Source organism: Ruditapes philippinarum, unplaced genomic scaffold, assembly GCF_026571515.1.
Source record: "Ruditapes philippinarum isolate M1 unplaced genomic scaffold, ASM2657151v2 ctg974_1_1_1_1, whole genome shotgun sequence".
Taxonomy (NCBI): domain Eukaryota; kingdom Metazoa; phylum Mollusca; class Bivalvia; order Venerida; family Veneridae; genus Ruditapes; species Ruditapes philippinarum.
In genome coordinates, this window is record NW_026854456.1 from 64,063 (window position 1) to 79,355 (window position 15,293).

The window sequence follows — 15,293 nt, forward strand, 5'->3', positions numbered from 1 at the left end:
TTTTCCCTATATGCATATAGTAAAAACTTAGAAATCTTCTTTTAAAGAACTCAAAGAGCTAGAGCTAAGATATTTAGCATGAAACATGTTCTAATAAGTGTCTACCAAGTTTGTTCAAATAAAAGCCCTGGGGTCAAAATTGGCCCCGCCCTAGGGGGTCATTGATTTTCTCTATATGCATATAGTAAAAACTTAAAAAATCTTCTTTTAAAGAACCAAAAAAGTTAGAGCTAAGATATTTAGCATGAAACATGTTCTAATAAGTGTCTACCAAGTTTGTTCAAATAAAAGCCCTGGGGTCAAAATTGGCCCCGCCCCGGGGGGTCATTGATTTTCCCTATATGCATATAGTAAAAACTTAAAAAAATCTTCTTTTAAAGAACTCAAAGAGCTATGGCTAAGATATTTAGCATCAAACATGTTCTAATAGGTGTCTACCAAGTTTGTTCAAATGAAAGCCCTGGGGTCAAAATTGGCACCGCCCCCAAATATAAGCCCTGGGGTCAAAATTGGCACCGCAAATCTTCTTTGAAAAAACGCAAATAGCTAGAGTTAAGATATTAAGCATGAAACATCTTTTAGTGAGTGTCTACAAAATTTGTTCAAATAAAAGACCTGGGGTCAAAATTGGCCCCGCCCGGGGGGTCATTGATTTTCTTTGTATGTGTATAGCAAAAACTTAAAATCTTCTTTGAAAAAACCCAAATAGCTAGGGTTTAGATATTAAGCATGAAACATCTTCTAGTAAGTGTCTACAAAGTTTGTTCAAATAAAAGCCTTGGGGTCAAAACTGGCCCGGCCCCAGGGGTGTCATTGTTTTTAACTATATGTGTGTAGTAAAAACTTTAAAAAAATCTTCTTTTAAAAAGCCCAATGAGCTAGAGCTTAGATGTTTAGCATGAAACATCTTCTTATGGGTGTCTACCAAGTTTGTGCAAATAAAAGCCCTTGGGTTAAACTGGCCCTGCAACGTTGGGGGGGGGTGTGGGGTTGGGGGGGGGGGTGCTATATACAGGTGAGCGACCTCAGGGCCATCATGGCCCTCTTGTTTGTGCGTACAGGATGGCATTTTATGCATAAATGACGGATGCAGAATCCTGCGTCCGGTAAATCCCTGTTTCTGGCTTCTTTTTAAAATGCTGTTAAATTGTTCCAATTTTTGAAAACACTTGATACAAAACATTTCCATCCTATTTGGCAGATCTAGATCTTTTTCTAAGTAATGACATAGAATTTAAATGTTGAATTATATCATTAACACTCTGTGTCTATGTTACTGATTACTTTGCTGTGACATGATTTACTTTTTGCTTTTAATTTTTCAGAGGATTCCACTCAAATGTGGGATAGTGCAACTGGTGTAAGTAATGCAGGACGGAAAAGAGGACGTGCTAGCCGTGGAAAAATTATGCAGAGAGTGAATTTGAATATTGGAAAGAAAATGGGAATAGGTATCAACAAATCAGAATTTGAAGACTTTAATAAATGTTAAACCTCATGGTTTATAAGAAATCAAAGTGCAACAATTTTTAGCTCACCTGTCACAAAATGACACGGTGAGCTTTGGTGATCACTTTACGTCTGTCGTCCGTCTGTGGCCCGCCCATCCGTCAGCCGTCCGTCCGCTGTCTGTCCGTAAACTTTTACTTTAAACGCATCTCCTCATAAACCACTAAGCAATTTCATCCAAACTTCACAGGAATGGTCACCTTTAAAAATTGTTCAAAGAATTTAATTCCATGCAGAACTCTGGTAACCATAGCAACGGATAGAAAAAACTTAAAATATCTTCTTTTAAAAAACCCAAAGAGGTAGAGCCTAGATATTTGGCACGAAACATCTTCTAGTGAGTGCCTATCAAGTTTGTTCAAATAAAAGCCCTGGGGTAAAAATTGGCCCCGCCCCAGGTCATTGCTTTTCCTTTCATGTTTAATTATAAACCTTAAAAAATCTTCTTTTAGAAAACTGAAAGAGCTAGAGCTTATATATTTGGCATGAAAGGGGATGTGCCCTCTTTTGTTTGGGGGTTTGAAGGGGGGCAGCAGTCCCCCTCATCGCCAAGAAAATTTTGGACATGTGACAGGCTAAAAATGGCCTCAGGTCGATTTTAGGGTAACTAGTAACTGATGCTGAAAAGCATTTTACTCTATCTCAATTCATTGAGAAGTTGCAGCACTTTGAAATCAGTTTTGATGGAAAAAAAACAATGCAAAACAGTATTTTTTGGCAATTTTGAGACGTCCTTCCTTTGCCATGCTAACAGGAAATTTACGATTGAGCATGCTGTTACAGTGGCTATTGTCTAGTCAACATTTGTGCCAAGTTTCATCAGTATTGAAGCATTTTTCATAGTTTCATAGCAATTTGAACTTGTTACAGTAGGCTTTTTAATGAAAACGGCCATTTTTTGCAATATGCTCATGGGATAAAAAGTTAAAAAAAAACCAAAGTGGTAGAGCTTTGATATTTCTCAACACATTGTTATGAAGATTTTTCTGTTAAAGCACTAGATAGATGAAAAGGTTGTTGAATGTGAATGATAATTCAAAACAGAGTCAATCAGAATAGCACAAATTTGAGAGCTACAGTGGAGTTGTTTTTCCAATTCAATAATGGATTCTTCCATTAATTTCGTAACACCATCAGAAAGGAGACTGTGTCATTTCTGAAATACAATGTAAAATAATTCGGTTCTTGACAAAGACTCGCACATTTTATTGTGTAAGATAGTTCACAAAGAAACAAAAGTGAACAAAAAATGTGTTATTTTTTTCCACAAAAATTAGCTGATTAAGATAGGGCCATCCTTAATAATATATATATGTTTGCTATTGCCGACCCAGAGTTTATAAGAAGTGGATCGGTAGGTAGGCTTTTTTTTTTATGTATGATTTTTACGGAACGTAAGTTAATACGCTTAGTACGTTGTAGCAGATTGTGGAAATTTGGACTACACTTTCATCATCGGCGACGACGACAAAACTGACATAAACAATCAAAAACATGTTCACTAGTAATCATAACATGAAATAAAAAAATGACTATGTGGACATAAATTCAAGCATGATCAAATTACTGATGTGATAAACTAATCCTGCATAAATATTCCGGTACGACCTGGAAAAATTATAGTGGATCACCGGTACATTTCATTCTCTCGGTAGATCATTTCTCAATTTATTACATGTCTGTAAAAAATAACACATGCAAGATTTGTCTCCATTTAATTTCTGAATGGCGGATATTTGCACCCCTGTTTTAAAACTGTTAAAATATTTAATTGTTAGTAACCGAAAATTATCACCGATTGTTGAAATTCCATAGCGCTAAAAGACACAAAAACACTCAGGCAAAAAGTAGCATCCATAAATAAAAGGAATATAATGTTTCCATTGTTGAATAAAAAATACAAAATTTACACACGAAATGACCTGACAAATGACTGGTCGGCTCTTCTGAAGAATCTGTGAATCTTTGATGTTAACACACCTGTAGTTGTTGCCGAATCATCAAAGAAATGCCGACACTCAATTGACTTCCACCTCTTTTTTATATATCAGAAAAAAAACTCATTTCTTTTTGTCAATGAATGATTACACATGTTTAATTATTGCTCAAGTATAAAAAAAAATGTTGAATATTTATTGTGTCAATTATTGACATATTATTAATCGTAAGTGCATTTTGACATGGAGTTTAATGAGACGTATGTATACCTGTGATTTTGATTGTGATATTTTATTTACATTTTTATGATCTTGAAGATATTGTGCAATACTTGTGTCTGCTATCAAAACAATAATGCATATGAAAGGACCACAGCTTCCAAAAATTTATTTTTTGGGTCAATTTTATGACAGAATCCCCGCTGCTACCAGAAATGTTTTATTGCATGGGCTAAGTATTTAATCTGTGTTGGCAGTCATAAACAAACGAACATGTACCCCAAAGCACATTAAAATTACCACATGGTAAACTAGTGACCATATAAATGCTTTACCAATATTCATTAATTGAATAAACATTATTTTTTATTCCGTTTCCACACCTTAATTTGATACATTCTATTATTAGTTAATTCAACTTAATTGCCGCGCACATGCAGTACTGTGTTACGTAAGGAAAATATCCTTCCGTGGTTTGTGGCTATTTATGTAAATAATTTAAATACTAACACCCTAATTTTATGCACAGAATGCCCTCATGAATGATCATTCATTACTTTACATATTAAATGTGTGATTTTTCCTCCGATATAATTTTTGTTTTCGAGGGAATTTTTTGGGTCGAATGCTGATTTGGCAGAAATAAAAAAAAAATCTGATTTTTTTTAAGCTGAGAAAAACCTTTTTAGTCGGGGCATTTTTGCAAGGTCGGCCGGCAATAGCAAACAGATAACTTTTTAAGAGCGGCCTTGGTTTTTTTTTTTAACAATTTGTCTGTTCTAGGGTATATTTTTTATGAGGTTTATAACCTTTTCATCATCAATCAACTGGGATTTTAAAATAACTTGGCACAAATGTTAGCAATAATAAAACAACATGTCATGGGCAACCAGGGCTCGAATTTAACTTTTTTGGCCACTAGCAATTTTTTGCTAGTGGACAAATTTTTAACTTGCAAAAACTGAATTCAACTAGCACTTTTTATGACAATGATTTTTTAATTCCAAAATTGTTTAAACTTTTATGTACATTCATTAATTGTTTAAATTATCATGTACCATAATAATTATTCATTGTTGTTACAATTATGTATCATAATAATGAATTTTATTGGGCATGAAAAAAATTATAATACTTCAATTTTAAGTTTAATGATGTGCTGAAAGACAAAGTTGTTGCTTGATATAGAGAATAACAAAATTAAAATTGTAATTTATTTGGACAAGTTCGAACTGCCCGGGGTACGAATCAGCAACGTAACTTTCTACTCAAAAACTTGATTTAGGGGACAGGGATTCTTATCAAATGTCAATCTACATGTAAAAAAATAATAATGCAATATTGTCGCCATACCGACGATGTCTGGTTCTTTCTTCCATTTTTTAACTGTTTTAACTGAAGGTCTGATTGTCTTTCTTTTGATAGACTGTGAATCATCTTCTGTACTCAGAGTATGTTATCGGAAGACACATTTGCTTCAGTAAGTGGGAAGATTTAGTTCGTTATTTTTCGTTTAGACATTTTATTTCGATCACGCTTGATTTACACGGACAAAATGACATTTGGACTGGTTTAAATTTGTGTACTTTTTTAAGCGAGATTAAGGTATAGAAAATGTAAACCAGACAGCAAGTGCGCGCATAGTTTATAACTCGGCTACCTGTGAATATTACGCCCCATTTATATTTGGATTTTCCTGTCGAGTGTATTCTGTTTTTTCTTCAACTCGCAAAAAATTGCTAGTAGTCATAAATCTAACTCTCAAAATCTTTTTTCAACTAGCATTTTGCGAGTTTGTGAGTGTTAAATTCGAGCCTTGGCAACACCTCAAAGGTCAGGGTCACACTTGTCAAAGTGAATTACCCACATACCCAAACATGAAATATACCTTGTAACAGATCATATCCTTTATTAGTCCCCTACCGGTTTACCAGAGGGGACTTTAGGTTTACCGTCTGTCTGTCTGTCAGTCCGTCCATCTACAAACTGGATCCCGCGATAACTTGAAAAGTACTGGAAATATTTTTATGAAACTTAAAATATGGGTAGATGGCAGTCTGTCTGTCCTTCTGTCCGTCCGCTCTACCGAATAAGGATAGGGGGCCATCTAACTGTAAACAGAACAAAAGAGAACAATAAAGTTCATTCTGTAACAATAGAGTAAGGGGCCATTGGCCCTCTATTATACAATAGTAAATAACAAAAGAAATGGCCCCTTATTTCATTTCGGCCTGACATCCGGTTGTCCATCCGTCCGCATTTAGCTGATGTCGGCCCTTCACAGGTAAAACTACTGATTGAATCTTTACAGGAGTGATCAGTACCATTCCTAGTTGTGCACATCACCAGCACGTTCCGCTTCACAGCTTAAAATGGCCACCAGAGCTAAAAAAAAAAAAAATCTTGTGCGGCCTTCACAGGTCAAACTACTGGTGGGATTTCAACCAAACTTTACAATAGTGATCAGTACCATCCCTAGTTATGCACATCACTGGCATGTTCTGCTTCGCTGCACATGATGGCAACCAGAGCTTAAAATAGAAAATCTTGTCCTGCCTCCATTATGCCCATCCAAGAGTACATATTGATTGAAAATCTTAGCATAATGTCACTGTAATTGTTCCTTTTGATCTAGAGCCCTAATAACCAGTTGAGCAATATAAGGGATCTTGTTGTCACTTGTGAAAAAGTTGGCAGGATATTTCAATAAGCTAATGAATTGTTTAGAAAAGGTTTGCAAGCATGTGTCAATATATTTTAGGTGCCAGTGGGTATGTGTTTCCTGGTTTGTCAACTCATATTTCTGGAAAAGAAAATGTTGGTGATCTAGGTGTGCGTATAGCTGATAAGCAAGAGGACATTACAGATTCTGGAAGTAAATTTCAAAGGAAAAAAACATCTGGAAAACTAGATCCCTTAGATAGAGGTTTCAGTGGAACAAAATTACCAGGAAAAAAAATTGAACCACCTGACCCAGTTGATGGCTGTAAGTTATTTGTTTGTAATATGTAAGCTTCAAAACTGCTTGGCTGCATATAAGAAAAAAATCAAATTTTCAAAAAATGAATCTTGAAAAATATGAGAAATTTATTGTTAGTTAATGTTCCCTGCAAATATAACAGTTACAATTTTTAGCTCGACTATACGAAGTATATGGAGAGCTGTCCTACTCGCCCCGGCGTCGGCGTCCGCGTCCAGATTTTAGATTAAAGTTTTGGTGCAGTAAAATATTTTTCACTATAACTTTGTCATTTCTTAAGGTATCAACTTCAAACTTCAAATATATGTTCCTTATCATCAACCACATCTTATGTGACAAGGTTCATAACTCTAGCACCAATATTTTCAGATTTATCTCCCCTTGAACTTAGAATTTTCCTCAAAAAATACTATTTCTTACTATTTCTTCTTTATTTCTTAAGGGATCAACCTCATACTTCAAATATATTTATGTTATCATCATCCACATCTTATGTGACAAGGTTCATAACTCTAGCACCAATATTTTCAGATTTATCTCCCTTTGAACTTAGAATTTTCCATAAAAAATATTATTTTTTACTGTTACTTCTTTATTTCTTAAGGGATCAACCTCATACTTCAAATATATGTACCTTATCATCATCCCCATCTTATGTGACAAGGTTCATAACTCTAGCAACAATATTTTCAGATTTATCTCCCTTTGAACTTAGAATTTGACATAAAAAATATTATTTTTTACTGTTACTTATTTATTCCTAAAGGGATCAACTTCATACTTCAAATATATTTACGTTATTATCATCCACATCTTATGTGACAAGGTTCATAACTCTAGCACCAATATTGCAAGAATTATCTCCCCATAAACTTAGATTTTTTTACTAGAAAAATGTTATTTATTATTATAACTTTTTTATTTTTAAAGGTATCTACCTCAAACTTCAAATACTTATTCCTTATCATCAATTACATTTTATGTGACAATGTTCATAACTCTTGAAGCAATATTTACAGATTTATCTCTCTTTGAACTTAGGATTTTCTTTAAGAAATATAATAACTTCTTTATTTGTTAAGGTATCTACTTCAAACTTCAAATATATATTTCTAATCATTACACAAATGTTGTGTGACAAGGTCCATAACTCTAGCATGACTATTTCTAGAATTATTCCCCTTGATCTTGGAATTTATGTTAACAAATGTTATTTTTTTACTATAACTTAATACATAATTATACATAATTGATTTTTCTTTCATAGTTTTGTCCTCCTTACTGCGTCCAGTATTTTATTAGTCGAGCTTCGCTGTCTCCTGTGACAGCTCTTGTTTTTACCCTGCTTAAGGGTGCATTGATTCTCAAAAGTAGAAAATATATCAAAATGCACTGCTTTGAAACCATAATCTGATTTTTATTTTTATGCCCCCTTCACAGAAGGGATGGGATATGACTATGCTGTCTGTCTGTTGGTTCCCTATTGATTTGGCCAGGGTGGGTGGGGGAGTGCATAAGTGTTTCACAAACATTTTTGTTTGGTTAGGTTATCATTTCATTAACAGCGTTTCATGTAAACAGAAACAAAAACAGTCAACAAAAAGTTTTAAATTTATTTTAAATGTTTTGTAACTTCCCAGCCTTTTAATAGCATGTATGAGTTAATTCATCAAAATCAGGTGATGAAAATTTCCAATCTCAGTATAATGTAGATTTTTAAATTGAATATTCAATAATGGAGAAGGTTTAAGTTGAAATGGAATTAAAAGGTACGTAGGTAGATGTTACAGCTCAAACATGAATCTATTTATATGACTAATGCAAACCAAGTTATACTGGGACATCTGTGCTGCCTGATGATGGCCTGCATAGTTCACTAATCAGGCAGTTCTTACGAATTTTCCCTTGAAATGGTCATGTCCATATTAACAGAAAAATGATACGGGTAAAATCACCATATTTCTACCTTGTTGCTAGTGGAGCAAGTGCTTATTCTGCAAATTGTAATTTCACTTGAGAGTAAGTGATTGGTTAAAGCATTTTATATAAATGCTAGGTTTAAGAACTTTATTAAATACAGTCCGACCCCGGTTATTCGACAACCCATTATTCGAATACCCGGCATTATCCGAAGTTGATCTACGGTCCCGTTTTCATCTCTATATAAACTAATATAAATACCAACGTATTTTTCGAAATGCATTATCCGAATACCTCCTATTTTTCGAAGCAAAATTTCGGTCCCGATTATATCATTATATAAGAATTTCACACCTATTATTCGAAGCCAGACTAATTGGCACTGATTGACTCGCTGACCGTCCCGACTTGTGAAAAACGTTGCGGAAAAACTTCTAACAATGGTTCGTGTATTTAGTTAATCGTGATAATAACGATTTGCGTGTACATTTTCAACTTTAATTACCGAACATTAATTGTACGCTTTTAATTGGACGGTTAAAAGTGTTCAAAATGATTATTATACCCCCGCACAACAAAGTTGTAAGGGGGGTATACTGGAATCAGCTTGTCCGGCCGTCCGGCAGTCCGTCGGTTTTTTCTTGTCCGCCCAATAACTTAAGATATCTTTGACCCTTAGTCTTCATATTTGGCATGGAGATTAGTCATGATTAGTAGATGACCCCTATTTATTTTGAGGTCACTAGGTCAAAGGTCAAGGTCACAGGGGCCTTGACTTCAAAAAGCTTGTCCGCCCAATAACTTAAGATTCCTTTGACCTACAGTCGTCATATTTGGCATGGAGGTTAGTCATGATTAGTAGATGACCCCTATTGATTTTGAGGTCACCAGGTCAAAGGTCAAGGTCACAGGGGTCTTGACTTCAAAAAGCTTGTCCGCCCAATAACTTAAGATTCCTTTGACCTACAGTCGTCATATTTGGCATGGAGGTTAGTCATGATTAGTAGATGACCCCTATTGATTTTGAGGTCACCAGGTCAAAGGTCAAGGTCACAGGGGCCTTGACTTCAAAAAGCTTGTCCGCCCAATAACTTAAGATTCCTATGACCCATAGTCTTCATATTTGGCATGGAGGTTAGTCATGATTAGTAGATGACCCCTATTGATTTTGAGGTCACCAGGTCAAAGGTCAAGGTCACAGGGGCCTTGACTTCAAAAAGCTTGTCCGCCCAATAACTTAAGATTCCTTTGACCCATAGTCTTCATATTTGGCATGGAGGTTAGTCATGATTTGTTGATGACCCCTATTTATTTTGAGGTCATCAGGTCAAAGGTCAAGGTCACAGGGGCCTTGACTTCAAAAAGCTTGTCCGCCCAATAACTTAAGATTCCTTTGACCCATAGTCTTCATATTTGACATGGAGGTTAGTCATGATTAGTAGATGACCCCTATTGAGTTTGAGGTCACCAGGTCAAAGGTCAAGGTCACAGGGGCCTTGACTTCAAAAAGCTTGTCCGCCCTATAACTTAAGATTCCTTTGACCCACAGTCTTCATGTTTGGCATGGAGGTTAGTCATGATTAGTAGATGACCCCTATTAATTTTGAGGTCACCAGGTCAAAGGTCAAGGTCACAGGGACTTTGACTTCAAAAAGTTTATCTGCCCAATAACTTTTGATTCCTTTGACCCACAGTCTTCATATTTGGCATGGATGTTGATCATGATAAGTAGATGACCCCTTGTGATTTTGAGGTCACTGGATCAAAGGTCAAGGTCATAGGGACTTTGACTTCAAAAAGTTTGTCCACCCATTTACTTAAGATTCCTTTGACCCACAGTCTTCATATTTGGCATGGATGTTGATCATGACTATAAGGTGACCCCTATTTACTTTAAGGTCACTGGGTCAAAGGTCAAGGTCACAGGGACCTTGACAATAAAAAGCTTTTCTTCTCAATTGCTAAAGAATGTCCTGTCAGCAATGTATTGATTTTGACATTTTCACATTTGAAGCTTGTAGAATACATAACTTAGCAATGCACTGGCTTAGTAACCTCAGATTTGGCAGGGAGGTTGTCCTTGAGCTCTAAATGGCCACTGTTGATTCTGACAAAGTGGTATGCGGGGGTATTCACGCCAAGATAGTGGCAGTTCTAGTTTTAATTAGTGAATGAAACTAAACAAATGAAAATAAACTGTGATATTAATTGGACGGTTAAATCTGTTCAAATTAAGATTTTAATTAAAGAATGGATTGAAAAAATAAACAAATAAAAACAAACAACTAGCGAACTGTGTCATGTTTTTCTTTATAAATGTGAATTCCCAGTTTCTATTTCAAGTCAGTGCAAAATGTCTACGTTAGCACAAGATATTCTGGCTGAGCAATTGTGGATGTTTAATATTACCGAAATGTGACTGTGAAAATTACATTTAGAAGTGAAAAATAATATGACTTTTCAAGTTGCTTGTTTATATTTTGACGAAGATAAAATATTAATATTACTTGTATAATGTTGAATACATTTGTAATGCATTGTATATCTATGATTTAAATCCTGCGCCGTGCCCGATGTTTTTTTTCTCTCATACGGAAGATGACAGCGATATTTTTAATGTTCATGCATGTTTATATTAACCTATACGCTATATGTGCTACAGAATCTGGAAATAAAATGCAAGTAGTTATGTTTAAGTTAACAATAAAAATATTTTAAACATTTATCATTGTTTATTTGTTTTTCTCAATTGATTACCGGTAACAGATGAGTTGTAAACATTTAATTCCGCTAGAATTTGCGATATGGTCAAGTGGTGTAGTTTTTGTCTGTCACTATGTTCGGATTTGGATTATTCGAACCCATCGATTTTTCGAAGTAAATTTTCAGTCCCGGGAACTTCGAATAATCGAGGTTGGACTGTACGTGAAAGTTTTATAAGCTCGACTTTTTTTTTTCAAAGAAAAAAAATTCAGGAATGTTACAGTCATGACAGCATTGCTATTGCTGTCCGCAGACTTAAACCTTGATCATTCTTGGTGTATTGTCTTCAAACTTGGTCACAACAACACTTGGGACAAGACTAGACCTTCAAGTAGATCAGACCAACCAAACTTCAGTCATAAATGACCTTGACCTACAATGTCAAATATCTACTGTTTGCTTAATTTTTCTGATTTTTCTTTTAGAAGATAAAACTTTGTTGTTTTTGAATGGACTGTTTTCAAATTTAAACATAATAATCTTTAAGATGTGACCCACTTTCTTGTCCTTTGATTTACAGCTATGAAATTTGGACCAATTGTGCACAGTTTCAAATGTAAAATTTATCATCGAACATTATGGTAGTGATTCATATTTGGACAGAACAACAAATGTGACATGTCTACCTATTGGAATTTTTAAAAAAAAAAAAAGAACATTTTTTAAAAACATTTTTTAAAAAGTTTTTGGGAGACATTGTTTTTGCCTTTGCCATCTGTCTGTATGTACAGGCATATAGATACTTAGTGGGCTATGGGAACAATAAGTAACAGTAAATTTCCTTTGAGGCTATTTATTCAGTAAACTCTTATGTAGCTACTTTTCTCATAAATGTGGCTAAAAGAACAATAGAGAGGACAAAAGAGTAGCCGCTTAAATACCAAAATTTGAGCCATCGTCTGTCCGTCAAACTTAAAGTAGGATTGCATTGAAACTTCACAGAAGTGATCAGTACCAATGTGCATATTGCCGGCATGTTCTGCTTTGCTGCACAAAATGGTCGCCACAGATATAAATAGAAAAATCTTTTCAGACTTTGAGTCTTTGACAGGTCAAATTGCTAGCCAGATTTCGACAACTCTTCACAGGAGAGATCAGTACCCTACCTCATTTTTGGAGACATATATTTTTAGCTTGACTTTTTTTTGAAAAAAATAAAATAATAATTGTCATGTCAGTGTTGCCGTTTGAAACATGTACCTTGATCATAACTTTTAAGCTCACCTGAGCTAGCTCAGGGTGAGCTTTTAGGATCATTGAATGTCCGTTGTCTGTCGTCCGTCCAAATTTGTTGGTCAAAACATTAGCAGTCACATTTTTGCCTCAATCATCATCAAACTTTGTCAGGATGCTTGTCTAGGTAATTGCTTCAGATGAAAAACTAGGTCACAGCAGATGAAAATAGAATTTTTAGCTCACCTGACCACGAAGTGGTCAAGGTGAGTTATAGTGATGGGGCTATGTCCGGCGTGCGTCGTCGTGCGTCGTCAACAATTGGGTTGTTAACAATCTAGCAGTCACAGTTTTGATTGGATCATCATCAAACTTTGTCAGAATGTTTGTCAATGAAATACTGATCGAGTTCGAAGATGGGTTATCTCGGGTCAAAAACTAGGTCTCTCTAGTGGCTGCAGTTTTCATCCAAATATTTTGGAAATTTGTCAGGAAGGTTGTTTTGATGATATCTAGGTCAAGTTCGAAGATGAGTCATCTCCGGTCAAAAACTAGGTCACAGGAGCTAAAAATAGAAAAAGCTTGTTAACACTCTAGTGGCTGCAGTTTTCATCCAAATATTCTGGAAATTTGACAGGAAAGTTGTTTTGATGATTTCTAGGTCAAGTTCGAAGATGGGTCATCTTCGGTCAAAAACTAGGTCACAGGAGCTAAAAATAGAAAAAGCTTGTTAACACTCTAGGGCCTGCAGTTTTCATCCAAATATTCTGGAAATTTGTCTGGAAAGTTGTTTTGATGATTTCTAGGTCTAGTTCAAAGATGGGTCATGACTGTTCAAAAACTAGGTCACAGGAGCTAAAGATAGAAAAAGCTTGTTAACACTCTAGGGGCTGCAGTTTTCATTCAAATATTCTGGAAATTTGTCAGGAAGGTTGTTTAGATGATATCTAAGTTAAGTTCGAAGATGAGTCATCTCCGGTCAAAAACTAGGTCACAGGAGCTAAAAATAGAAAAAGCTTGTTAACACTCTAGTAACTGCAGTTTTGATCCAAATTTTCTGGAAATTTGTCAGGAAGGTTGTGTTGATGATTTCTGGGTCAAGTTCGAAGATGGGTTATCTCCGGTCAAAAACTAGGTCACAGGAGCTAAAAATAGAAAAAGCTTTTTAACACTCTATTGGCTGCAGTTTTCATCCAAATATTCTGGAAATTTGTCAGGAAAGTTGTTTTGATGATTTCTGGGTCAAGTTCGAAGATGGGTCATTTCCGGTCAAAAACTAGGTCACAGGAGCTAAAAATAGAAAAAGCTTGTTAACACTCTATTTGCTGCAGTTTTCATCCAAACATTTTGGAAATTTGTCAGGAAGGTTGTTTTGATGATTTCTAGGTCAAGTTCGAAGATGGGTCATCTTTGGTCAAAAACTAGGTCACAGGAGCTAAAAATAGAAAAAGCTTGTTAACACTAGTGGCTGCAGTTTTCATCTAAATATTCTGGAAATTTGTCAAGAAGGTTGTTTTGACGATTTCTAGGTTAAGTTCAAAGATGGGTTATCTCCGGTCAAAAACTAGGTCACAGGAGCTAAAAATAGAAAAAGCTTGTAAACACTCTAGTGGCTGCAGTATTGATTCAAATATTCTGGAAATTTGTCAGGAAGGTTGTTTTGATGATTTCTGGGTCAAGTTCTAAGATGGGTCATCTCAGGTTAAAAACCAGGTCACAGGAGCTAAAAATAGAAAAAATTTGTTTACACTATAGTGGCTGCAGTTTTGATTCAAATATTCTGGAAATTTGTCAGGAAGGTTGTTTTGATGATTTCTGGGTCAAGTGCTAAGATTGGTCATGTCCGGTCAAAAACTAGGTCACAGGAGCTAAAAGTAGAAAAATCTTTTTAACACTCTAGTGGCTGCAGTTTTGATCCAAATTTCCTGGAAATTGGTCAGGAAGGTTGTTTTGATGATTTCTAGGTCAAGTTTGAATATGGGTCGTGTCCGGTCAAAAATTAGGTCACATTGCCCAAATATGGAAAAATCTTTTTAACACACTAGAGGTCACATGTTTGACTCAGTTGTCATCAAACTTGGCCATGATGCTTGTTTAAGACATTGCTTTGATGCGGTTGTGTCAGGTGAGCGATCCAGGGCCATCATGGCCCTCTTGTTTTATAAACACTTTAGTGGCTACTGTTTTGATTCAAATATCCTGGAAATTAGTTTGAAAGTTTGTTTTGATGATTTCTAGGTCAAGCTCAAATATGGGTCACCTGGGGTCAAAAACTATGTCATACTGCCAAAATATGGAAAAACCTTATTAACACTCTAGTGGTCACATTTTTTACTCAATTGTCATGAAACTTGGTCAGGATTCTTGTCTAATAAATTGCTTGAGTGAGTTCGAATAAGGGTCAACTCTGATGAAAAACTAGGTCACAGGAGTTAAAAATAGAAAAATCTTGTTAACTCTCTGGTTGCAATTGTTGTTATCCTGGAAATTGGTCTGCAAGTTTGTTTGAGTTCGAGGTAAAGATCGAATATGGGTCACCTAGGGTCAAAAACTAGGTCACACTGCCTAAAGATGGAAAAACCTTGTTAGCACTAGTTGTCACATTTTTGACTCAATTGTCATGAAACTTGGTTAGGATGCATATCTAGGTAATTGCTCAGATGAGTTTGATGGGTCAGGTGAGTGATCTAGGGCCATCTTGGCTCTCTTGTTAAGTTCCTGGTGTATTGTCTTCATACTTTGCCATATCAACCTTTGGGACATTTCTTTCAAGTAGACCAGGCTAAACTTGA

General features: G+C 35.5%; 1 protein-coding gene across 1 annotated transcript in view; it reads left to right on the forward strand.

The window, feature by feature from the left end:
- Window positions 1–15,293, forward strand: part of LOC132740181 (small ribosomal subunit protein uS5m-like) — an 84,426-nt gene that overhangs the window by 11,769 nt on the left and 57,364 nt on the right. The window contains exons 3-4 of the mRNA XM_060728038.1: window positions 1,326–1,451; window positions 6,427–6,651. Coding sequence (XP_060584021.1) covers window positions 1,326–1,451; window positions 6,427–6,651 — 351 coding nt within the window. The remainder of the gene's footprint in view (window positions 1–1,325; window positions 1,452–6,426; window positions 6,652–15,293) is intronic.